General features: G+C 43.9%; 1 protein-coding gene across 8 annotated transcripts in view; it reads right to left on the bottom strand.

Annotated features, from left to right (window-relative positions):
* Positions 1-27401, bottom strand: part of NFATC2 (nuclear factor of activated T-cells 2) — a 102244-nt gene that overhangs the window by 30174 nt on the left and 44669 nt on the right. For all 8 annotated transcript variants that reach the window (XM_021416261.1, XM_021416264.1, XM_021416260.1 and 5 more), the window contains 4 exons: positions 18399-18539; positions 3505-3560; positions 2476-2602; positions 213-908 (listed from right to left, as the gene is read on the bottom strand). In XM_021416261.1, the coding sequence (XP_021271936.1) occupies positions 213-908; positions 2476-2602; positions 3505-3560; positions 18399-18539 (1020 nt within the window). The remainder of the gene's footprint in view (positions 1-212; positions 909-2475; positions 2603-3504; positions 3561-18398; positions 18540-27401) is intronic.

Here is a 27401-nt window from a genome sequence, read left to right as displayed (position 1 = left end):
ACTGGTTTTTGCTCAGTGGCCAGAGTGCATTGCCATCTACCAAAAATGCAACTGATGAAAGACAAAAAACATATGAGCAAACAGCAAATACCCACACTCATCAAAAGGAGGCCACATCATTGCTGTGCAAAGGAACAGGTGAGATTTACAAGCCATGAATTTCACACCTCCCTCCAACCATCAGACCCGTACAAGAGAAGAGTGGTGCTTACCGTCATCCAGGTATGCTTGGTCCAAATTCTGCTCCTGCTTAATAGTGACTCCAGCTGGTAATACTTCCTTCTGGTCGCTGACTGGTGGTCCATTTTTTGCTGCTCGCTGGCCTGAAGCTGTCTGCTGCTGGATCACGGTAGGATATGAACTCGGACTTAATCTTTGCGCTTGACTGACTTGGGGCTGGCTTGGTCTTGCAACATTGGATGTAAAATTTTCACAGCACATGATGTGCTGAAATTCCTGGTGACTTCCACACCTCAGCTGCTGGTTGGTTGGAGAGTAGTGAATCACCGGAGAAGATTGCTGGTTGCTTGGAGAGTGGTGGAGCACTGCTGAAGTTTGGCCTGGGGAACCAGCATGCACTAGCACTGACCTATGGGCATCTGAAATAGCAACCGGTGTAGCCATCAAACTGGATTGCTGGTAGCCCAGCTGGCTTGGGCTAAGGCTCTTGCTCCTTTGGTATACTACTGCAGCTGGATTCTGCTGATGGTATCGAGAATCAGGAGAAGAAAGGCCTGAGCGCAACTGCTGGCAGGGAGCCATAGTGGCCACAAGACAGGAAGGGGATTCGGTGACCATTGTGTGCTGTGAATAGTACGGCTGTGTTACTGTTCCCAGACCACTGTGTACTGTATTGCAGATTAAGGCTGGATCATAGTCATCAATGGGCTCTGTTTTGATTGACGGTACTACAATAAAGCATGCAAAGGATGTTATTCGTAAGGAGCTGATGAGAAACAGAGAGGTTTTCCTTGAAGTAAAAAGAGATTTAAACCATTTACAAGATCTGCATGTGCAAGCTCATATCACACAGGCATTAAACTTAACAAAACATATATATGCAAATGTTGGAGGCTCTCACTTGAAAGCATTTTGCACTAAGATGTTCCAGAAAATCTTTAATCAATTATTTAACCATCAATTTCTGAAAAATGAATAATACAATATTTTAACTCATATAATAATTCATTTAAGAGCCTTTCTGAAGCATAGGCAAAATAAGAAGCCCACAGATAGGTGTTTCATGTACTATTTGCATCTCAAAAGAAGAGTGAATAAACAGACATTCTGTGACACACACAACACTTCATTTTTCCGCCAAGCATTTAGCTAGTGACCAATGGCAGTGATGAGCTACTGAAGGGCTGTCTTTTAGGTCATTTGCTACAAGAAACATCCTCACTACAAAGACCACCACTTAGGAAAAGTTGTGTGAATCTTGGTACGGGTAAATGATGGTCTTCTACACACAAACTCTGACATTTCTAAGGCTGTTTTTCTTTTCGGGTCAAATCTTTCCCAAAGCTCAGTGCAGAAATATCATACAATGGAAACCATATAATGGTCATGCAACAGTGTTATCTTTGGGAAGTATAAGCTTTTCTACTCTCAAGTGGTCTGTTTCAGAGGTTGTTTGGAAATAGTATTGCACTTTTCAATATTATTCAATAGGAGAACAATTTAGCACTATATGAAACCTCTGTATCAGCGATATCCTACACAATTCATGTGAGAGGAATTCAGGGAGAGGATCAACAATTGTTAAATTGGAGGAGATTAAAATAAGAACCAGAATGAATGTTTGCCTGTTCTTAGAAATCAGTCAAATTAAGACATCATTTTGATGCTTGAAAAAATCTGGTACTGTTATTTTATGCTTTCTGGTTTCCACAAGCACAATACTCTGATTTTCTCACAACATTTTTCTCCCAGCTAAAGCTAAGAAATTCTGGGAATCTCATTAGTAATCCTGTTGCGTTTATTGTGAGATTGCTCACCAATTCCCAAGAGTTAAAACATCAGAAAAGCGCTCATTTTTCTCAACAAGCCCCGTTCTGAAGAGTATATATTACTCTTCTTCCTCCATACCAAGCCCTTGTTAATTTTCCCAGATCTGATGTTATCTTACTGTTGTACACGTCAGCTGGGGAAGGCAATGCTCATTGTTTTCACAGGGTCAAATCATGTCACAAACTGAGTCTGCTCCCACTGAAGTTGTTGGCAAACTCCCATCAAGTGGCTGAGGCAGAATCAGTCCATGGTCTACAAAACGGTCCCCTTAAGTTTATGGGAAATTCTCAATCTGAAATCACATGCATCCTTTAAACCAAACAGTTGTTGAGCACTTATTTGCAATTAGTTGAATCAAATTAGTAAAATTTAGATCCTCATATAAAGGCAAGAAAACAACATAGCGGAAAATAAAATCTTGCTCATAAGAACTAGGCAACGACTTGCTCTGTCCTTGAGAATTACCTGGGTGATAGGTAAAATGCTGGGGTTGGCTTCTTTTTCTTTTACCATTGATGACGTAGAAGTTCACCTTCACAGGTGTGCGAATGTGCTTGTTCCGATACTCCGGTATTTCTACAAAAAGCATGCTCTGAAACAATGAAAGGTGACAGGGTAGAATTAGTAACTGAGGCCAATAGCAGATTGTTGCGTGCATCTCCCCCATTACATGCCCAGGGATAAAGGAAGAGAAACCTTCCAATTCATCCCTATAAAGAAGAGTATGTGAGGAAGAAAGGAAAAAAGGACAGATGTTGAAAAACAGGAAGATTTTTGGTATTAGGAAATCGGTTTGTATGCACTGTATCCTCTCCGGTACATGATGTTGTCCTTAATTTGCAGACAGATATCTCAGCTACAAATAAAACACACAGAATGGGTGCATGATAAACAAATAAGTATTGTAGATTTCCCACTTTGTGTTAGAATAAACTTGGTTATTCTATAGGTTTCTTACTTATACACAGCCAGATCTTGATTCCGTGGAAACTAACAGTGCCCCATTCTCTTCCACAAGGGCAGGCATGGCCTATGGCAATGCAAGTGCTAGCTCCTAAATGTGCTGAGCTACTACAGTACAGTCCCAGTAGCAAAGTGAACAATGAGACTCATTCCCTTGAAAGACCAATGTTAATTTTAAATACTGTAGTGCAAATCCTGTCCTGCACAGTACAGTGCACCCAAGACTTCCACACAGGCAAAAGGAAGTCAGGACAGCCAGCATCCTGCAGAGGACTCTTTCAAAACTGGGTTTATACAATAGAGTCTTCTGCAAGAACACAAAATCTAACAGTTATTCAATTTGCTGTGGGTTACTGCTAAATGAATAGTTTCTTTTTGCAACACTTCTACTACTGAAGCATTTGACATTTGTTCCTCACAGCAGTCAGATAGCAGCTCTTTCTGTAGAGACACTCTTTGGAAACTACCCCTGAATACAAGCTGCTGTCTGAGAAGCTCAAGGAGAGGACATCCAATGTTTTGCATACTTACAGGCTGGCTCTTATCTTTATCCACTGTAGCCTCCATTTCCCAGATCTGCTGCCCATCTAGAAGAACATTACAGTATTAACCTAACTGTATCTTTTTTAAATCATAAACATTAGCAAAAACAAAGCAACAAATTAAGCTCTCAAAATTGACTTAATTTCAACCACCTTCCCAGTCCTAACCAAAAGGACCAGCATTCAACTTAAATACATCATTGAACACTTCCCTCGCCAGGAAAAGACTTGCATATTAAAATTATATGTTTATGTAGAAATTAAGCAAACTGAGGAATGAAATATTCCACACAGGTGCAACATCTGCTTTTTAGCAGACTTGATTTCAGCCAGCTTGACTGAGGAAGGGCACCAGAAGGTCAGATACCTCGTTAATGGTCACACTGGGTCAGGGGTGCAGCAAACTTTCTGCTGCTTTAAGCTAAGACCACACAGTTCCCCACCAGTATGGTAGGGGACAGTGGGGGTGAGAAGGAGGAGTTGGAAGGGACCTCTGAAGATCGTCGAGTCCAACCTCCCTGCTAAAGCAGGTTCCCTCCAGTAGGTTGCACAGGAAGGCGTCCAGATGGGATTTGAGTATATCCAGAGGAGGAGGCTCCACAGTCTCTTAGGGCAGCTGTTCTAGTGCTCCGTCACTCTCACAGTAAATAAGTTTTTTCTCATGTTCATAAGGAACTTCCTATGTTTCAGTTTCTGCCCATTGCCCCTTATTCTGTTGCTGGGCACTGCTTGAAAAGAGCTGGGCCCCATCCACTTGACTGCCACCCTGGAGATATTTAAAAGCATTGGTAAGATCCCTTCTCAGTCTCCTCCAGGACGAACAGTTCCAGTTCTTTCAGCCATTCCTCATAAGGGAGATACTCCAGGCCCCTAAACATCCTTGTGGCCCTCCGCTGGACTCTTTCCAGAAGATCCCCATCTTTCTTGAAGTGGAGAGCCCAGAACTGGACACAGTACTCCAGGTGTGGCCTCACCAGGGCAGGGTAGAGGGGGAGAATCATCTATCTCACCCTGCTGGCCACGCTCTGTGCAATGCACCCCAGGGTATCAATGGCCTTCCTGGCCACAAGGACACACTGCTGGCATATGGTCAGCCTGGTGTCCACCAGGACCCCCAGGTCCTTCTGTCCAGCAGGACAGTCCTTAACCTGCACGAATGCATGTGGTTATTCCTCCCAGGTGTAGGATCCCTACACTTGCCCTTATTGAACACCATACGGTTCTTCTCTGCCCAACAATCCAGTTTGTCCAGGTCTCCCTGAATGGAGTACCAGCCTCTCCTCCCAGCTTTGTATCATCTGCAAACGTGCAGAGGGTGCATTCTATCCCCTCATCCAGGTCATTGATGAGGATGTTGAACAAGACCGGATGCTATGCAAGATACTTGAATTCTGTTATGCATGCCTTCTTACTATATATACTTATTTCTTACATGTGCAATATAAAACTTCAGCACATGATAATAAGAAACACATCTCCTCTGACAGAGGAACAAGCCTAGTACCTTCAATAGAAGAGCCTCTTATCTTTCTGAAAGTTTGACTTTAAAATGAGTAGGGGCCACATATACAAAATGTTGTGCTATGAAATACCGCAGCCATGGGGCTGGCACCTGCATTAGAGAGGGAGGAATTGCAGGGTTCCCCTCCTGCATGCCCAGGCCTGGTAGCACAGCATAAAGTCTCATAAAAACGCTTCTTCTCAGAGGACTTGTTATTTTTCCTGATTCTTGGAAATGCTGCAAGAGCTGCTTTTGTCCTCTGTTATTTAAGTACTTCTGCTTCTGGCAAAAAGGGAAATGAAAGAGTATTTTTAAATGAGTTTTGCATTTCTTCTGTTGCTTTCTCTTTGTTCTCCCCTCCGCACACATTGAGCTGACAGATGTGCCCAGCTCTCAGGGAAGCATCTCCTCAGGAAGGGCTCATGCTGCTGCTCTGCACCACGGCTGCCCCACTACTTCAGCCCCAGGGTCCCGGCGTGCCCTGTGAGCCTGGCAGGACCATGCCTCCCCTGGCACCGCTTACCCAGGAAACCTCAGCTACGTTCTGGCCCCTAAGCACTCACGAGGAGGAGGAGGGTTTTCCTGGGTGCCCACAATGTGCCCCTTCCTCCCTTTGACCCTGCTGGGTCCCCATGTGTTTCCCTTGGCTGGCTGTGTTTCTCACTCTCATGAATACACACAAGTCGCCACTGCAAGGTAATGTCCAAACACCTCCCTCCAGCACTTGCCACAGCATTTTGTTGCAACAAGGAAACACAAAATATCCCTGGCTTCTTTGCTTTTCAGCCTTTCAAGTCTCTCCCCAGCAAGTCAGTTGTCTTCTCCACGCTAGCATGTGGATTAGTGACGGGTGGCGGCCAGAGCAAGCAGTGTAATTGGAGCAGCAAGCCTCTCGTCTGGCTGCTGTTAGCCCTGCCATCCCAGAGGACCGCTGTGCAAATGAATGGAAAGTATTCCACTAGTTAATAACAAGCATTTGCTTTGGCCACTGCTCTGAGCTCTTTAAGGTTAAATCTACACCCCTATTAATGCAGCTAATGCTTTACTATGGCTGCAATGGTAAACATTTGGGGAAGTGGGAGGCTGTGGGTTTAATCCCGCAGATACCAAGTGCATCGTCTGATGACAAGGCAGTAAATACTCAATGTGGGGATTCCCCTTTGAGGTGACTTTTGTGAAAAGAAACCATCATAATAGGTGCTAGGGAACCTTATGACATATGCCAAAGCAACTCCAAAAGAGCAATTTTTGTAGCCCTCTGAGGAAAAGAGTTGGTAAAAGGAAACAGGAAGATATGAAACAAGAAGATATGACATAAAATAAAAGTCCTAATAGAGGCATGCATCAGGAAGAGTCTTAGCAATGCAATTTGAAGATGTCCTGACAAGGCCAGCCAAGTGGGAATACTTGACGCTGTTTTCCCTCCAGTCATTGTTTTCATCTTTGTTTCTATACTGTTAAATTCAAACAGTCTGTGCAAATGAAACAGCACTAACTTCACATAGAAGGTAGATATCAAAAGGATTTGTCAGTCCAAAATGCAAAAAATAAAAGAGAAATAGTTCTGAAAGTCATCTGCCATACTCACAAGGCCTGTGAAGCACATGTAACCACAATCACAGTTGATTTGATTTAGTAACCCAGCCACTGAAATTGCACTAAAAGCTGATGAAGCCAGCCATAAAAATCAAATGATCTTTACGCTGAGTCCAAAGTCTGGGGAGAGTAAGAGTGAGACAAAGCCCAATCAAACAAGAAATAATTGTATTTGGGGTTATCATTCTAATGATGATGGATGCTTCTGTTTGGATATATTAATGCTTGCAGCAGCTAAACAGGATCCTAACAAATCTGTCAGCAGCATCAACCCCTGTTCTTTAGGCACCAAAGCCTTGTTGAATATAAGCACTCCACAGCTCACTTGCTGACCTTTATGCTTAAATGCCAATGATATGGCTCCATCTGTCTCATGTGTCACTTCCCTAGTTGTGAATGTATGAACTTTACTTCAAAGTAATCAATATTTGGATCCCTTTTAACCCCTCTGGACAGGCACATTATAATGAGCTTTTGGCAGAAGGATGTGAGAGGCTGTGAATAAAACGAAAAATACACGCACGTGCAGAACTACCGCTCTACTTCATCCTATCCTTCTTGCTGGTAATGCAATCTTTTGATTACTTGTGCTCAGACAGTTCGCAGACCTGCACACTCAGGGTTGTGACCCAAGTGGTGCCCAAGCACTGCATGCTGTTTTGGTTTGAGCAGGAAACCGGGCTCAGTGACGTCCCGAGGTCCCTTCTAGCACCAGTTATCCCATAATTCTACAGTGCCATAAATGGGACAAATCATCAGTCTCCTCCCTGCTTGCAAACCAAGAAAATTAAGCCCCAGCTTGACAGGTAACTTAATCTAAAGACTGCAAGTACAGATAGCTACACTGCAATAGTGCAAAAACTGCAATAGTGCAATGGCATCATTTTTGCCAAAGCATTTTAAAGAGGCAAAGTGCTGGGCTGTGTCGGCAGCGACACTCACCAGGCAGAGCACTGCAGGGACGTCCCGGTGCGTACACAGCCCACACGAGGGCTCAGTGTCAGCTCCACGTGTGTGGTGCATCTCGAATTCCACCTCCCCAGTGGGGAATTCAACCCATGGCTCTGAATGGAGTGGTAGCTCTACTCAAGATGATAAAATATTTTTGGATGTAGACCCTGAGGTCTCACCAGCCACGGCTGCCTCACGCAGTATTTTTACTGTGTGGTTCCCTGCTCATTTAATGGTTTGTCTTAGTTGGCAACTCTTTAACACCACAGGTCAGTGAAACGTTCAGGAAATAGAGATTTTTGTGCTGCTTCAGGGTTATGAGACGTAGCATTAAACTCCGATGAGAGATCTGATTGTGTCAGCACTCTCTGGAGGAATGAATGAGTTGTTGGAAGAAAGTAATTCTACCCTATCTAGCTCAAACCGTGATCATACCTAAAGTCTTGCTTCAAACTTTGGGGAAAATGAAAACGTCAGTCTGCATTAGGAACATTTTGGGTGATTCTCTACAGCCCCTCATAAGGCTTTTTTTAACTAGCCAATTAAAGGTTTTCTGAACCAGTTACAGCCTTTACACATTATTCAGGATCCTTTACTCATGACTTTGGGGTCAGTAACTAGCAGAGAAACAAACTTACTGCTTTATTTAAACAAGTATGACTGATGGACTGAGAGGTTCAGGAAATTTTCTTTGCAGTTCTCTCCAACTGCAGACTAAGTGTACTATTGTGCCGATTCTGTATGTGATCCTGGGCCTGCATGTGATTTTATGCCTGAAAATGTACATTGCTTTTCAGTCAAGCATTACACAAATTACTTAATGAACAACCTGTTACCTTTTTCCCAGGCAGCAAACCATGTGAGTTCCCCACAGAAATCGAGCCTGGTAGCTCGTGGGGCAGCTGCCCTCACCACACATTTCTGCAGTGTTCCCTTTGGGCTTGCAATGAATTGCCCCAGTTCAATGTGTTTTTTGGAAACTCTTCCAAAAACACCCAACAATTACCTCTGACAGGTTTTATCAGTACATGACAGGCATCTCTGAAAACAGTCAAAGCTTTTTAAACCACCTCAAGAACAAAGCAAATAACAAGGGCTTTCCAGCTAAACAGACACTTTTGGGATGTGGAAACCTTACAAACAGGGGAAAACATGCACATCTCTTGCTCTTTTTGAGGACAAATTCTGCTTTTAGCTGGGAAGTTATTCTGGTTCCTATCAGAGCAAGTCTGCTCAGCATCCAGACCTAAGCAATTGCAGCCTCCTAAGCTTTTACTTCAGAACAGTTTTAAAACTTTAGAGCAAACTGAGCATGAATGAAATTACAACTTGCAAAAGAAGAGCTACTGACTTTTTCACTGAGCTTGATTTCTTTTTTCTTTCTGAAGCAGGACTGCTCGCTGCAGTTAACGGAGCTCTGTTTATAGAGAGCTGAGGCCGGTGCCTTCATTTAACTGAGGACGTGAGCTTGAGTCACCAAGGCCAAAGATACAAGTCAAGGTCTGGGAGGTAAAAGGCCAACGGATTAGTCATTGCCATCCAGCCCAGCCCCACATCTGACATTTTGCGCAGTGAGAACGAGTCTAGAGGAGATTTCTCCCCAGCTATTGTTGAGGAATTCAATTCACACTAAAAAAACCATACAGACAGTAGTTGAGCAGTGAAGCAGCAGAGGCAGCCCGTCATACCAGAGCTCTCCCAAATAACTCTCTATGCCAACTCATCAAAATAGATTAGTTGTTTTCTTAAGATTATATGTGTGTTTGTATGTGTGTCTGTGTGTGTGTGTGTATAAATTATTAAACAAAAGCTCCTCTCAAAATAAAACCACTGGGAACCTCCATGTAATAAAATGAGTCACACCAGGATGCGATGACTAAGTGGGAGAATAGGGAATTCCACTCCCTGTGCCAGCTTTTTGAATGATCAATTTTCTGTCAACAGGTGATGGGAGCTTGTCTCTCTGCCATCTGTTTATTCCCAGAATTATTATTTTTTTAATTTTCTCTTTAAACAATTAAGATTCAAAGCTGAATAATGAGGACCAGGCACGCTTCCACTGGGCGCCCCCATAGTAAACAGCGAGCCAGGGAATCCAGGCCAGTAGTGGCTGCCTGTGTTAATAAGGATTTACCAGCTGTAAAATTCCAAAATCTTGTGTCATACGGGGAAACCTTCCAAAACACTGGATTCCACCCTGTCTCGCTGAGCCTCTGACAGCTATGGCAACTCCATTTCTGCAGCCACACACTCTTTTGCATTTTTGTGTGTGTGATCCCTAGATTTTTTCCTGTTTTGCACTGTTTTTCTGAGATCCCCAGCCTCGTGTCTAACAGCTGTCCTGAGGGATTACAAGCACACCTGGCTCCAGCAGCACATCTGGCCATGCAGTAAACCTGTGTGCAGAAAGATATGCTGGGCTTTCTGCAGCTACGATAGCAAGAAGCAGCAGCAGATGTCTGATTTACCCCAAAACTCTCAAATCTGCTAAACAAAAAAGGGCAAACTCAAATTGGCCTGATTAACACTTGTTACTCTGCAGTGCTCATAAATGATGGCATCTGCTGGATGCCTTTCTCTTTTGCTCAGAAAGAACAATCAGAACAGAAACTCAAAGAACCCCCCCCCCCCCCCAGCACACCCTAGTTCTGACTTTTTTTTGCAGCAACAACTACCAAGCAGGTCCTGTGCTCTGCTTTGAGCCACCTCAATACAGCACGCTGCAAAGCATAATAAGGAGCAGAGATTAATCTGTAAAGTGATCACTTTCAGCAAACGTAAAAGTCAGATGGGCCTCTTGACATAGAGACCAATAATGAATTCCCCTGGATCATCCCATTCATTGCTCTGCAGGATTAGAGTTGGAGATGTGAATGCAGCTCTTAATGCTAAAGTCTAGCCACAAATTGAGTAGAGCAGAAAAAGTGCTAGTGCTTGTGTGCTTTCTAAGCTATCAGCAAAAGAGCAAGAGAGCAAATTTGTTTCATATACTCTCTGCAGAACTTCACGTGCTGTGAGCAAATGGATTCATTTCAAATTACTGTACCACTCTTAGTTTTGCTAACTCCATAAATATCCCCAGAGACTTGTGCTTTCTTCCTTAGCCTTTTCCATCACAAAATAAAGAAACAGTAGTTTGTTGGTTTGTTTTCACCAGATGCTGGGATTTTGTCTCAGGTTAAGATACCTTACAAACCTACACTGCAATGGACGGTCGGCAGCGTGTGTGACTGAGTTGTGATCCAGGTTCTAAGATATGCCCTGCTCCTCTCGGAGCTCCTTCTATTTCAGTTCACTGGTTTAGAATTCCAGTGAGAGAACTGGAGCTTCCAGCTTGCATGATAGATTTAAGGTTGTTTGCTGAACTGAGATACAAAACATCTCTGTTCAATGGATATAGGGAAAAAAATGAAAGTTTTAAAATGTTTTTTCTCTTTTATCTTTGATTTGCTGAGTAAATTGCATCAATAATTTTGCATCATTAAGTTCAAAGAGAAAATTGTTGAAAGTCGTTTGCTATTTTTTGCATTCTCCAGGACATTTTTTGATCATTGACAAAACCATCAGACAAATGACTAGCATCCAGTGCCTGGTCTGGGGCACAGTGAGGCGTTCCAGGCTTGTCACAACAGAAAAAGAGAACATTGCTCTAGACAGTCTTATAATTTCCTTTCACATCTCCCATAAAAGATGCTAATCTTCAGCCCCAGTTCCTCACTATTATAAATACGCAATAATACTATTATAAATACACAAGCCAACTTCATACATAAACAACACATAAAGTGTGTCATAATGCCCTCCCACCACAGTTTTCTACAGTGAATTGCACTGTCCAGAAGACTGGCTCACGTTTCACGTTGTTTGAGTGACTGTGAGCAGATAACCATCAACTTACACAATTACAACAAGTATGGGCTGCCAAAGGCACGTCCTGCATAGGAGAGCACTTGCAATAGTGTCAGCCAGTACATGCCTTGGGATTCACAGATGTGAGGCAACACTGACTTTGGACTCAGCCTCCACAGGGGCTGCAGCTCATACAACACATTGCCCCTTGTTCAGGCTGCCCTACTCCTCCCTTTGGGGCCTGGCAGCATACAGCTGAGAGGTCTCTGCTCCAAAACCACTGGTTGAAGTCTCCCAATTAACAAAGAATTTACCCCATCTCACCGGACTCTTTGGCTGCTTTTCATGAGCAAGTCCCTGATCTCTTGTTATAGCCACAGACCAGAAGGGTGGGATGTAAGAAGCTACAGATTCTTATATTTTCATTCTATTGTGCATTTTATCTATGTCTAAAATATGTATGTAAGAAATAATCATTCTTCCCATCTATTAAGTTGTGAAAATAAAACCTTCCTAGGGAGCTGTGATTTCCTTTTAACTTTTGCAGGGAGTGGTGCAGGAAGATTGATAGCATCATTGGGTCCAACTTATTGTGCTTTATAAACAAGAACTTTTCTAGCAAGTGGAAATCTCAGAACCTGCTCCCTTGCAATACAATGGCAACACTGAAAACTGAGTTTGAAAGCAAAATCCCTGCAGATCCTGCTTGTTTACTTTTAAAATTGAAAGTAGTCTGTTTCAAAGAAATGAAATGATTTGCTCAGGATTAAAATAAAGTATGTGTCTACAGTAAGAAGTGCTGGAAATTGGAGAGAAAGTAAGTCGTACAGATATCATTAGGACAGTTCTTGTCATTGTTATTCCAGCAAGTCAAGTCATTGCAAGGGATGGAAATGTAAGATACTGAGATAAAACAGGAACATGGCTGCTTCTGAGTACACAACCCATTGCAGTCAGTATAGCTGGATGTGCAATGAGAGCTTATCTCCCACAGCCACCTCCCACGGACAGCAACACATAAACGTGCACCTGAGAAGCACAAAGTGCCCAGCCTTAGGACGGGCACACGCTGGAGGCCAGATGCTCACCTGAAGCTGCACATGAAGGCGTGCGTGCTACTGACGTGCATGGGAGCAGTGGTGAAGCAACAAACTGTGAGCTGTGTTTTAAATGTTTTAGTAAAGCTGTCAGCTTTACTAAAAAGAGCTAGATGAGGTACAGTACAGAAAAGAGAGAGGAAAGAAGAAAGGCTGGCAGGACTTGGCACTCCTAGCGTTTGAAGTGCTAGCACGGGCTCCGTGGCTTGTAGCTGGGGTAGAGAGCTAAGTGCCTCCATTCACACACAGCATTTTGGGCACTGCACAGATAGAAGACTGAACTCACCGCTGCCACTAATTCCCAGGGCAGACTGGTGTGCACATTGAACACAGCTGTCCTGATCCTGCCCTGCAGTGAGCTCTCCTGAAAGCAGCACATGTTCAAGCATGCTCAGATTCACCTGCTCCAGATACTAGCATCCTAAGGAACCACTGTCATAAAAATATTACTGAGACAGACACGTAAAGGAACTCGAGGGAAAAAAAAAAAAAAAAGCACACTAGAATTCTATCGCTTGAATCTGGAGGCTGGAAAGATTTATTTTTGTTAAATGGACTTTGAGTGTCCATGCTTCAGAGAGCTGACAGCTGCATCAGTTCAAAGGGCGCAGAGAGCACCACCTCCTCTCCCTACACTGCGTCGCTGAACTGGAAGATTTACGGTGGATCAACTCCAAAGATGTACGCTTTCTGTTTGGGTTGTTCCTCCACCACCCACATTGTCCTAGCGATGATTCATGATGTCCATGTGGCCACCATAAGAGTTTGGCACAGGAAAGCCAGTCCATTTGCACTTTTCTCCTGGAGAAACACGGAACTTCTCTATCACTCATAGCAGAGCAGCAGTAACCAGTACACAAATGGGAGTAAACAATGCAACCAACAGCATCTGACTTGCAAATTATTACACGATAATTAAAACAAATACAAGGGGGGATTCCTGAACTGCTGTGTTTTTTAACTGCAATGTAAGATGTGGGCCGTAACCAAACATTAACACCCCTGACCTTTAGCATATTCAAAACCCTTGATAGCCAAGGGATTGCTTTCCCAGCTCTTTCTTCCAGATCAAAATTGAAAGAATACACACACTTCAAAAATTTCTATCTGGGTAATCCCATCCAGTAACTTCCCCTGACCTATTTTTATGCAGATAGATTGACTCAGTTAGGTTTCTCCAAGTTCAGATCTTGAACCCAGCTCTGCTTTTGTATGCTGGACTGACTCTTCCTAGTGCATGAGCTTCCCTGCCCTACAGCAGCTAGATATTGCAATCGTTCATCAGGAAGACACAACCTTAAAAAAAAACTTAGAACTACAAAGCTTGCATGTTGGTAAACCTTATCATTAAGAAAATGAATTATATTTAGGCATCAGCAGTTCAAACACAAGCACTTCATCCCCTCGATCACACACAAAGCACTGAGCTCCAGCCTCTTCAGTTTGTTTCCTGCTGCCATTTCCTGTCACAAGCCTAGAATGAGTCTTTTACAGACATCTTGGTGGTGAATTAATTGCACTAGTTTGTAGTTAGCATAATACAAAAAGGCAGCTAGTTTCATAATGGAATCCCAAAGTAATTTTGGGAGCATTCCTTATTTACCAGGTATTTCTAGGGGGAAAATTACATCTACTGTGCTATACAACAGAGATGTAAAAACTATTCATTATTGTTCTCAGAAGCATGTTGTATTTTGGTCACAGGTACAAACAGTTCCACATTTCTCTGTGTCACAATAATGAGTGAACAATTGCCTATAAAATCCAGAGGAAATTAAAGAATGCTTTGAATATCCATCTGAAGAGTAAAACCCTAAGAGCAGGTTACTCTGTTTTGTAAGACTTCAACATCAGCACCTGACTCACTGCAGACACTTATCCACATCCCAGGCTCCGAGCAGACCCAGGTGGTGGAATGTCTGTGAAACCCAGAACAGGAGAACACCTCACTGCACACAAGAGCTTGCACAAAACATTTTGGGAAAAAAAGAAATCTTGCTACTCTAATCTTAAGTCCAGACAAACAAGCCAAACCAAGGACATCAGCAGGGTACAGCATGCCAAAAGCCATTAGATACTTGTCCACACTGCTGTTCTCACCCTTGCTGTTACTGGTAGGGCTAAAACTAGTGGCAGAGGTGAGAAATCAAATAGCACTTGCTGGCACAGGGAAGGCTTGTGGCTGTTAAAATGAAACTCAGAGAAAACTGTGTTTCCCCTGAGAGCTGCTGCATGCTCCTGCTTTCACAAAGGTACTGTTCTTTCAGAGGCTCCCCGGGGCAGCATCATGAGCTGGGAGAGGACGCGACAGGCAGGGTCACGCGAGCAGCGAGCAATCCACCCACCTTCATGTTTATTGTGGTTTAGTTTGCTGCTGAGCAGCTTATCAGAGCTTTCTGCACAGTGCTGTGCAGACAGAAGCTGCAGCAAGCAAGCTCTCCGAGGTGAGTGCAGTATCCACCTCCTCCTTCCACCCAGTGACATTTCTAATTGAGAAACTCGGCTGCAGAACCGGCCTTTTTTGCTGTGTTCATGCAGCCTAACACTATGACAATCAGGCATGGCACTGTAATAATAATTTGAATAGTCTACAGTTCATAAAGGGAGAAGCTGAAAGTCACAGGTGAGTAAGGTCCTAACTTTCAGCCTGGCTAGGACACTCATTATTCTGTAGAAGCCCTGCAGAAAGGCTTTATTCTCCATCTACTGCATTCAGCTGAAGTTACATCAGCCCCTGCATGATTTGCATATCCAGCTCATTTTCTAAACCTTCCTCGTCTTAACGTGTACCTATTAAAGAAAGAAACCTTCACACTAAAAGAACTTCAGGGTTTATCTGCAAGAGTTATTGCTGAATTATAAAGAGTGTACAGACACACAAAGAACTACCAAGATTGCAGCAGAGTGTAGAGTCCCCCAGACCCACTACTAACCACCAAATTGTGTACACACTTCTGATCCAGACGAAAGGTTTGAATTTAGGCTACCAACCTCCAAACATCCCCTCTGCCAATCATTCATTCAAAGTCTAGCAGCCTGAGGTTGGTTGTGGAGGTAGCGGGGGAACAGCACAGGATATGGAACGCCAGCATGAGAATCTCTGCTCCAGACTGAGCACTGCTGCTGGGATAAGTCGTGGCTCTCCACAACCAGGAGGTAAAAAAAAAAAAAAAAAAGAAGAAAAGAAAGTGCAGTTTCCCCAGTAGTGAAGAAAAGCTTTAGATTTAGTGTGGAAAATGTTGTTGTTCTTTTTACTTTCTAACATCTATTCCAGACAGAGCCTTCTCTACTCTCATACGGAAATAGGGGCTGGGCATTTCAGATGTTTCCTCGAAATGGCATTAAGAGCTACCTCCTTTTTAGTGTATCATCTCCTTTAGTTACTGCAAAACATTCTTGGGACAGGTACCATCGCGGGCTGCCAAGCATGTTCCCATGCACCTTCACGATTCGCTGACATCGACGGAACAGTGGCAGCACAGAGGGAAGGAATTAATACATGGGCTCAAAAGGAAACGAAGAGTGCCAAGAAAACTGCACTGACTGCACAGGCTCATCAGAGCCTCCACAGTTCAGAGGCCTACTGACTCTTCCTTACTGAGAAACAGCACGGCTTGCAGGTGCTGTGAGAAGAAATCGGGCCCTCTAGCATGCTTTGTGTCCTCCCAGTTTCACCAGTGGATGCCCATAATCACCAATGCGTGGCTGGATTCTTTTTTTTTTTTGCCAAAAGCATTTCCCAGCAAATCACACACATACAATTCACCTCGGAAATGAAATTTCTTATATCCCTTCTTGCAAGTCACTCGATATAGTGCTTAAGCTTTCTCTGCCATAGTTCACTGACAGGAAACGTAGGAACAGTGCATTTTCTTAACAGCACAGAAATTGCAAAGTTGACGTAAAACAAACTGCTGCTTTTCAGTACTGCTAATTCCTTTGTCTCTCTGAAACCAACAAGAGTAAACGATGGCAGAGTCTGGCCTTTCATATTGCTAAGTGCTTTTCTGTTCCCTGGCCATTGTTATTATCCTTGCAGAGCACATTATTCAGAATACAAAAATCAAGCCTAAGGAAGGGTAAGTTAAACAAGTCCAGACCATCTACAAATGAACAAATTCAATACAAATGATACAAATCGCTCTGTAAAACAGCCTTAGAAAATCCAATAAAATACAAATACTGCTTAGTGAGGTGAGATGAAATGCCAGCCAATGCATGATAGATAAGAAACAATTTCTGTTCCCAGAAAACAGGTAACTAACTGCAGCAGAATGCTGGATTTCTGCTGCCCACCTGAACTATTAGACCCCGCTAAGCATATTTTCTGGGGCAAGGTTATTCTTTGAGTCAGGAATCAATTGATGTTTATTATGGCGTGCCATTAGGAAAACAAAATAACATGAACTCAGCAAAAGCAGCAGAGGCGATGCTGGGCAATTAAATAACTCCCAGTAACCACTCATTATTCTTATTATTTATATTCATCCAACACCAATCAGGGCTTAGGATCATCTTGTACCGGCTCTGTGTAAGTCGAGCAAACACACAGCCAAGATGAAAAGAGAGAGAATTTAAAATCTGCGATCATTCTCCCTTCATGGCTGCCCAAGAGCTAGCAATATTACCCAAAAACTTTGGGAAAACATGATTTAAAACATGTAGCTCTGCTGAAAAAAAAAAAAAAAAAAAACAGTATTGTGCTGTAACCGGTAACTTCTCCCTTTGAATTGAATTTGATTTGTTCTGCTCCAGCCTGAGCAAAACAGGCTTTTGTGGGTTCCCAACCCGAGGATGCACTTGGGCCCTGCTGTACAGGTCTGCGCGCAGAAAGCAGTGCCATCCCACTCAGCAGGGCAGGAGCATGGGTGTGCACAGGCTGAGATGGTTGCATAATTTAACTCAGTGCCTCAGCTTATAATGGCAATACTGGGGTGATGTAAACCTGCAAACATGGAAGCAGTAAAAATTTCAACTATGTTTCAGGGGTATGTGGTGAAGTTAGAGACAAATTCTTCAGAGAGCTCAGCATCTGCCTGCTCGGAGATAACTGAAACAGAAGAGAAAGGCCCTTACAGAAGCAAGCCCTTGGTCAATACAATATATTTTTACATGTTTTGTGGCATTTTTGATTATTTTTCATTTAATTTCAGCATGTTTCACAGCCTTGAACTTCATTTGCCCATGGAGGCACTGTTTCCCTTCACACTGTGGGGAAATACGTGTTTTTGCTTATGCTTAAAACGGTTCTTTCTAAGAAGTGATGTGGAAACTATTAATGTGGAAACAATCAATGTGAAAATATAGAAGAAATATAGAAGATGAAGTGATGCACTCTTGTGTCTCACTATGCGTATAAAAATATTTTGCTTTGATACCAAAATACACATCATGCGCATTTTTCCCCCATAGACTTCTAAGGGCAGAAAAACCAACCTCTGACTGCAGCTCACTGCAATAAAAAATGCTCGTTTCAATTATTATTTCTACAGTGTTTTTCACTAAACATGAGATTAAACAAGCATAAGGGAGCACATAATGGTCATCTCATTTCTTTGATAATGCACCCTTTTTCCGCTGCTTCCCAGTGTCAGTATTCTTGTGAACCTTCCCCACGACATGGCTTTGATTTACTTTCCAACAGTGCCTGCAAGGCCAACGATGCAGATGTTTGCTCCCATGACTAATTTCACTCACATGGCTAAATTGAGAGATTTGGTTTTTCTTAGCACAACCTGAAGGGGATTACTCACTAGAGTAGAGTTGAGTACTCCCGAGCACATAGGACAATACCATAAGATAACTGTCATAGGACAATACCATAAGACATAACCGTTCTGCAGATTTGCCTTATCTCATTAGGGCAAGTGAGAAAAAAAACTGCCTTACCTGAAGTTTTCTCTGTGAATACCACCTTGGACTCTGCTGTGAAATTTTGTCCTGTTAGGATCATCTGTTGCCCTCCATACACGAGGCAGCTATCGATGTCTTGTCTTTCAACCATTGGAAGTTCATGAGCAGACCTTTGGGCTGTGGACAGAAAACAGACATGAATGAAATCAACTCTGTTTTACCAGCACTTTCCAAATTTGACCAGAACTATCCAAAGATTGATCTTGTCATCGTTACCATCCACTGACTGCCAAAGCAGCTTCTCCAGGGTGCTAAATTTAGGTTTGAGAGGGAAAAATAAACTTACTCAAGGCATTTTATTTGGAAACATTCAGGAGCTGGCTGCAGCATTTCAGCTGTGCTGGCCTTACTCCTCCTTGTCCTTGAAAAAGGACAGCTTGGATGAATGAGCTGGAACTTGCCCATGTCTGTTTCCAAATAAATGGCCAAATTTTCAAGTGCAGGCACACTACAGCTCTGGAGCCCAAAAATTCCACCTGCAGAGAGGATTCCACTGAATAACACCAAATTCCTTCAGAAAAAAAAATAAAAATAAAAATAAACCTTTTCTACCGACGCCCACTGCCTCCCACAGACCAGGCCCAATGTCGGGCCCAGCTCCGCGCAGTTGCCACAGAAGCACTGTCTCCATGGGCACACACAGGGCCCCACACACGGCCAGGGGGAACCACAAAGCTGTGGGGGCACAGCAGCCCCAGCTTTTTGTGATTCTCTCTGTCCCCACTCAGAAAACCTAGAAAGCACCGCCTTTCCGCCTATGTTCCTCTCATGTGCAGGGTCAGGAAAGCTTTGGGGGTCCTGGTCACCTTCCCTGCCAGCCCACCTTAACTCTCTGCTCACATGCAGCAGGAGCCGAAGAAAGTAAAGACGCGAGAATCGCTCCCTGCAGCACAGACAGCTGGAAAACATCACGAGCTTCCCTGTGAGCAGACCAGGTGGGCAGCAGTTTGGGGCTGGTGAACTGCGAGTTCGTGACCTGCACTCAAACTCCTACAGATTCATCCACCCCAACTGGAAAGGCCTCCCGAGGATGCCGCTCATCTATTTAACAGCTGCCTTGGCTGGATTTTAACTTTCTGTAACAAAAAACTCTGTTCCCAAGAGGCCCCAAGCACTTGTGTCTTGCCTTCACTGAACACCAATCGCTGCTGGGCCAAAAGAAAGGAAATATTAACCTATACGTTCGATGCTGGGCCTCCACTCTTACACACGCAGACCTGTGGAGCAGGCATCCTTTGCATCCTTTTACTGCCCTCCAACCTTACAAGAGCTGAAAATCCAACAGCTCTTGGCTGCAGCAAGAGCTGCCCAAATTCTCTCAATGCATCAAAACAAAGTTGGTATATGTGGGGGGAAAACACAAACATTAAACCATGTAGACAGGCATACATGGAAGAGGAGGGCAAGTTTTCTAAGTAAAGACAAGCTCAGTGGAAGCTCTTCTGCAGTCTGACAATTTTTGCTCTTGTTAGAAATACAAATAAGTCAATATCTGTAAGTTTCCTATGTCGTTCAAACGGCATTTTTGAAAATCTATTTAAAACAACCTTATGACTCATTGTTCCCTTCAAATATATTACAACAGCTGGGCTAAGATGCTGCCAATTAAGAATATATATTCAGATTACTTTCACAGAAGCTGCTAATTTCTTTCACATGGCTGCATGATTAATTCCAAGACCTAAATCCTCACACTTTTGATGAGTTCATAATTGGATTTATCACAAAGGTTTGGAACCTCAAAGGCTTACGAGTTAATAGCAATAACCAAGATCATGTCTACAACACTCAAGAGAAAATGTATTTACACTTTGCCCTGAATACTGTTTATTCCTATGCAATCCACAGATTTCACTTCCTGAGCATCCCAAATTTTCAAAATTGCAGATTAATCTACGTCTCCTGCAGACCTCAGTGTCTTAACAGAGAGCTTTGTAATCTTTCATCCCACTGATCAGTGGTTTGCAAGGCTTCTTCAGGCTGAAGGACAAATTTTAGCCTGGAAATAACCATCTGACTCATCTTAATTACATTTGGATTCAGGCAAGTTGGAAATGGCTGCTGAAGACCAAGTCTCTGTCCAACTTCCATCCAGTGCAGTGTTTGTTTACACTGCGACGACCTACCAGGGAGATGGGGAGGGCAGCAGGTACACTGGGCAGCCCTGATGCCATCTTCAGCTGAGCAGGGCAGCTGAGCAATGTTGACTGGACGTCTGCAGTGTGCAGAGGAGTTCTGGGGTTTCCTGACACAGCCCCATACTGACTGGCAGCAGGCTGGGGCAAAGCTACATGCAGGCACAGATACAGCATGCACAGGCTATGGGCATCTCCAGAAGAGCTTTTAACCAGACCCAGAATTGGTAACAATGTCATTTAGAAATGAGTTTTGCAGTGTAGATATTGTGCTAAAGGGAAAGGTGGAGGAATTCAGGTATCTACTGAGCACCAGGCTTCCTCTTGCGCGTTTTGCCAGCACTGTTCTCCTCCCACTGGGTGGTTTGCAAACCATTTTCTAAAAAAATAGCTTTCATTTTCCAAGATCTTATTTTTCACCCAGGCCTGCAAGAGCATCTCACCCCGTTCCCCATTTTCACTAGAAGGGAGGCTCAAGGTTCAGCATGGAACTGCCTCAATAGGATTACTTTATTTTCCTCTGCAAGAAATATTAATTGCCAATAAATCCCCTTCCTCTAAGGCTCATGATGGGTGGACTGTATGCAATAATTTCACACTATTCCTTCTCTTCCCCCAGGGGTTGACACTTCATAAAGTGACCTACAGCTACTGGAGTTTATGAGCTTTGAATAAACAAAACACTGTTGATTTAACCAGTTGGGGTGTTTACTTTCAATAGCAACAGTTACTGACATAAGGCAGCAAAGCAAATGCTGTAGAAATACTCACACTTGGCCTGAAGCAGTGTGTCAACCTATTAATAGGGGGCATTATTTTTCTATTTTATTTGACTGTCTGCAAATCAAGATGTCATGGATGCACGGTGCCAAGAAACACAATGCACACAGTGACACAAGAGAGAAAGGCAGCGGCTGTCCCAGCCACTGCACCACCTCTGGGCAGCCTCAGCTGGGAGGGATGCAGCCCCTGTGCCCGCTGCCCTGCCGGCAGTGCCTGGGGGCCCACAAGCTGCTGCCATGCCACATGGCTTATCCCCTCGGTCTCCTTTCCTGTGCCAGCTGGTGGAAGAAGAGTAAAGATTGCCTAAACCTCTGGGCTGGTGGGCTGAATGCTGCACATGGAATGTACAAGCCGGCAGGCTGACCATCAGCAGAGTGCCAAGGCAGGGAGAAGGTTTTTCTTGCTTCCTCACCTGCACACAGCACCTACAATCGGTCCTTTTTTGGCAGAGAGGCTTTTGGGTTTCTAGGACGAAAAAGGGATATTTTGAGACAATGACTAACTGGATACTTCTATTGTGGCTCCAAATGCCCCCCAAGAAACCGTTACTCATACGTGCTCCTTAGGGAATCTCAGCTCTGCCTGAGAACCCCTCTATCTCCCCATCAGCACAGCTCCCACATGCATCCCCTGGACAAGCAGCACTAGTCCTGCCTGAGCGTCGTGTTTCCTTCCACCGGCTTGGAGAGTTTCCAGGTGCTGCCTTGTCTTGCCCAAATGCTGACTTGTTTTATGAGGAGTCTTAACTGAAGCTAAATGTATCTTAACAGCCTCCAGAGAGGAATTGTCTAGGCAATCTCTCTTCTGCATGTGCAGTGAGAGCAAGGGCTGGATCAGGGAATGTAGGCAAAGCAAAAACACCGATGTGATTTGCCTCTTGGGAGGAACAGGCTTGTGAACTCTGCACAGAGCAGCGCAGATCTGACGATTGCTTGCAGGGCAGGCACTCCATAGCCTCTTTCTATCAATGCAGCTTCTCAGTGCCTTATTCTGCAGAGTGGCTGAAGGCTTCCATGCAAATTTCTGTGTAGTAGTGGCCAAAGAATAGCTGCTCCATGCTATCTTGCTGACACCTGCAGCAACACTGGATCCAAAACTTAAACTGTCCCATTGTCCCTGTATCTGATCCTATAACTGAGCACAGTTCAGAAGGGATCTTACCCTAAGTGATCAAAAGGAGCAGGACTGAGGACCACCCACAGCTCAGTGAGGACAAAGCTAGCATTACCTCTAATTACCTCTAACTGTCATCACAAGCCAAGTAAACTAAAATCTAGATATTAAAAGAGAAGGACTCTGGACCTGCACCCCCAGCACAGCAGTTGCCCCAGGCCAAATGTCCAGGTCTCTCTTTGGGACCTCCTGCTCCCACCACATCCCAGGCAGCCCCAGCTCACCCCAACTTGCTGGAAGCCTTCACACCAACCCCAACACGACTTTTCAAACCCCCAGAGGCTCCTGGCTCAAGCCACTGGTTCCTGTTGGGTTCAAGAAGGGCAAGGAGAGCTGCCTGTCCGATGCTAAAAAAAAATCCTAAACCCTAGAAGCAACAGCAGTGCCTTAGCAGCGGCATAATTTGTTGTGGGATTAATTCTTCCACCTCAGTGCAAACCTTAATGAGCCAAAGTAAATATCTCTTTCCTCCTGTCACACTGTGTTTATTTATTGCAAACTGCTTGCCTGTGAGAGGATTGATAGGAGCAGCACTCCTGTGCCCTCTGCTTATTCAATGCATTAATGCCCTGAGAGACTTTCATCCCATTCATCACACACTGAAGCCCCCTGAGCTCTCTGGGTGGGCAGAGAGGTGAAGGCTGGGGAGCTGCACTGTGGGAGCTGGGAGAGGACCAAGGACAGCAAGGTGGGAGGATTTACCTCCTGGTAAGAGCATGAGGTAGCAGAAAGCTTAAGTGAGAACCAAGTAAATAAAGCAAACTTCCAACCATTGTGATGCAAAGCCTTGAAATGTGATCTAAATGCTAGCAAAATAACCCAGTATGGGATGACAACAGTTTCCAACTTGTTACCAGCAAGACTTAATAGCAGTTTGTACAGAGCCATCCAAGAAAAAAAAGCACCAAGAATAGAGAACTTTTCTCCACCTCCTTCTCTGCACATAATTTATTTTATGATGCCCTTGTGAAGAAGGAGCGACAAGCACTGATGGCAGCAGTGTCAGATAACTATGATACTTTCTATGAACTGCAGCCAGCTCAACAAACCAGCATGTGATTAATGACAGGAAAACCATGGCCTCGGTTCACTACTCTGTCGATCATCTCTGCGGGTATGCACAGCATTTCCCTTTAATCCCTTGTGGAGGAGATCTGCTGAGCTTAAATTATGCTCAGAAATCCATGGTCTGCATGATAGGCTGGGTCGCTTTTACCAGCAGCAGTACTGCAAAGACATAAAGTAAACAGGAGTTCACCACTGCAGCAAGGCTTGCAGCCTGCAAAAAGGGTGGGCATTCTCCTTCTGACTCAGATTTTCCAGACTAAAATCTTCTGGTTGCACATTGAAAGTAGCAAGAGATGCCAGAACTAACTTTTAAATTCTGTGCTTTAGGAGTGAGACAACTTTCTCTTTAGGAAAAGCACCAGTTTTTGCATGAGCTGCATTATGGCAAACTGCATGACTGCCTTGAAGTTGAAATGAAAGGGGGAAATTCCCTTAGTTCAACTGGAAACCATGCTACTCTCATAACAATCACATTTCTGGTTAAAATTGCAGATGAGTAGCTCTCAGGTGCAAAGAGACCATTTGCTTCTACTTTTTAATCTCAGTAAAGCAGGGCTTCTTCTTGCCTGCCATTGTATTCCAACCAGCACAACTCACGGCCGAGGAAAAGCACTCACTGCTTTGCCAGGACAACATTCTTTCAAATGACTAGCTCTTTCCTCTGGAGTTATTAACGTGTCAAATATCATAGGCTCAGATTGTCTAATATGGGAAAATCTACTAGAAGGAGAGAAAAATAAAGGAAACTTCCAGGGAAATTGATTGAAGGGAAATAAGATATTTGACCCGATTTAGTGGAACAAAATACTGTCAATAATAGAAACTATTTTAAATTCCTTAGATGGACACACTGTTCTTCAGTAAAAAGTTTTGTTTGTTTTGTTTTTACCACCGTGGAATATCTATTATAAGAACAAGGTTTTAGAATTTTTCTCTCTCTTGTGCCAAGTGTCATCATTTGCATTTTAAGGGATTTGTGAGCACAGCCTAGCTTCAGCAGACACGGATTATATGAAACAAGAACTGCAAGACACTCTGGGAAGCTTTGACCATGATCCACTAGAACAAAATCTGTGACAGTGTGAGCAGGACTCCTACCCTTATATTCACATCTCACAGACATCTGCATTAAGCAATTTTCCATCGTCAGCAGTGTGAAGTAAACCAGGCAGCCTCTCACAGGTGTTTTGTGGCTGCTCTGAAATGCCTTCGATGCTGCTCCTTCCCCACTTCCCCACTTCTCCAGTCATCAACCACTCACTGAGAACCGAGCTTCAGCTCGTAGCGAGCAGCACATCAAAGGAAACAAACAGAACTGATATTACAGATATTGTTGGAATGGTTTGAAATAACAACCAGGTCTGCAAACACCAAAATCCTCCAGGGACAATTCACGGCCTGCCTTGTTGCACATGAAGAGCCAAGTTAACTGCAGGACACTTCATGGCTGAGATTTCACCCCCCTGCGTGACAGCAGCAGCTGTGTGTTCGCAGCTCTGGGATAGCTGCTCTGATCTCAGACACGCTGTGGTGATGATGACAATACTGTATTTTGGCAGCAAAGGACTGTAACTGAGAAGCACTTAGTTCTAATTATATTCTCAATACTTTCAGAGATTAGGACTTACGCTTAGACTCAGATTTGAGGTCAGTGTGGAGCAATGATCAGAAGAGATTTTTCTCACCCTTCCAGTGCCACACCTCCAAGACAGCATCTTTTATATTCCTACCTAAGTGACAGCCTGTTACAATTATCAGAGGACTTTCAGATGCCTTTGCCTCCTTAGAGGCAGATTTGCTTCAGAGCAAATCAACAGGCAAAAGGATAAGACCTCCGCAAGCTGCTGAATGTGCAGGCATGTCTGGATCTGAGATCCATTTCGAGGCATAACTGATCATTTAACAACATAGCACCTCTGTGTTCCTCCCACACAGCTGCCTGGGGAGGAACTCGCTCCGGATGGTTCTTTGAACCTCTGAAATCCCCTCCTAAAACCTGTCAAGTGCTGAATGTGACACAGATGAGGCAGAACCAAACTGCCCCCTAGAAAAGCAGATACTTCACAGTTCTTGCTTCATTGCAGCTAATGATCTGCTGACACCGGTGGGAGTTTTTAGCCGGGACTGGCTTCTGCTGAGGAGAGCACTCAGATGTTCTGTTGGTAGCAACAGCGCTCTCCAGGGAACCCCACTGCTGGGGAAACAGCAGTTATCTATCCTAAAGCTGCTACTTACTGAGGCTTTCCCGGTGAGACATCATTAACAGCTACCAGACAGAAGAGATGTTCCAGGAGAGGCCGTGGGGAGAAGGGCTCCCACGTGGCCGTGTCAAAAAAATGAAAAGCAAACAGTGGTGAAAAAGAGAATCCCAGCAGCACAGAAAGGAGGAAACCGGGATGCAAGCAGGAAACACCTTGGAGCCCCAGCGCGCTCCTGCTATCCCACAGCTTGTCAGGTTGCCTGAGCTTATCTGAGCACTGCGACGTGAGCAGGCTGCGAGAAACTTCGATTGTCATCTCTAGTGTGATTTAGCCTGCATTAGTAGTGCTGGCTGAACCACCTCATGTTTTTAACCATCTTCCCAGAACTGGGCTGCGATCAGGAAGTGCTACTTAAATGCAAAACCCTGTAAATATGTAACACACACTCTAAATGGAAGAGGCTTACTTCTCCAGATCACTTTACACTCTATTTCCACGAGTTCAGGAAAACATGTTTCTCATACAGGCTTTCTTGTCTGCCCATGCAACTAACATTTCTTACATCCAATTTTAATATAATAAACTTATAAATAGGCCACTTGAACTATTATTTTCACTCTTGGCTTTTTTATGCCTCTAGGACTCATCTAAGTAAGCACATCTCAGAATAAATGCCTAGACATCTTAAACAAGCTGCAAATAGTCACTGCACAGGCAAATTAGGTGTGCACATATGATTCTGAAAATGTGATCTTATTCTGTAAACCATGACTAGATTTCTGCTTGAATGCTCATCAGTGATGGGCACAAATACAGTGTGTAATCGTGGAAGGGTCTTAGAACTGCCCAGCTCACTCTTTGTGAAAGTGATGTTTGTTTTTCTGATAGGAGAATTGGAATAACTGGGGTGCGATTGGTCAGCTCACACACAACCTGGGGACCATCCACCTGGACCTGTGCTGTTTGTTTGCACAGCCAACATACAAGCTACACCCAGAGCTTCCCCACCTGAGCAGCTCCCCGTTACAGGTAAAAATAGGCTATTTTCACTTGGAAAAGAAACTGAGGAAGAAACCAGGTGATCCTTCACTGCAATCCCTTTCCTGCCACAGAATGTGCAGTTTACTGAATGTTTCCTCTAGTAAGTGGGCCCTTGTTTCAGCAGGGACACACCTGGGGCCACTATCATTTCAGGCATTTGCTCACATAGAGAATCCTGTTTCCTCTGGAGACAGGTTGTAGTTACTCTCACCGCTCTCCACTCCCACCATGGTGCCCAGAAACTTCGCTCTGATGGTTAAACACTCTGACAGTTGGTATCCTCTCGTAAAAATTGCCAGGAGAATGTACGCATTCATCATTATCTCCTTAGCCTTGCTTTTTAAAATTCATTTCTACTGGTTTGTTGTTTTTTTTTTTTCAATGATTCACTGGTTACAATTAGTCTTGATTTTCCATCCAAAGTTGTCTCCCCTCCTGTTATAAGTAGCTGTTATTTATGCCTGCATCTCAATAAATACATAAAATGCACATAAGAAACTCTTCAATGACTTTCTTAACATTATGGCAAGACAGGTTCTGCTAAAGGGGTGAGTCATTCAGCAAAGGAAGAGGAAAAC

The sequence above is a fragment of the Numida meleagris genome, chromosome 19, assembly GCF_002078875.1.
Source record: "Numida meleagris isolate 19003 breed g44 Domestic line chromosome 19, NumMel1.0, whole genome shotgun sequence".
Classification (NCBI taxonomy): domain Eukaryota; kingdom Metazoa; phylum Chordata; class Aves; order Galliformes; family Numididae; genus Numida; species Numida meleagris.
The sequence above is the reverse complement of the archived record's forward strand: the minus strand, read 5'-3'. Positions and strand labels throughout refer to the sequence as shown.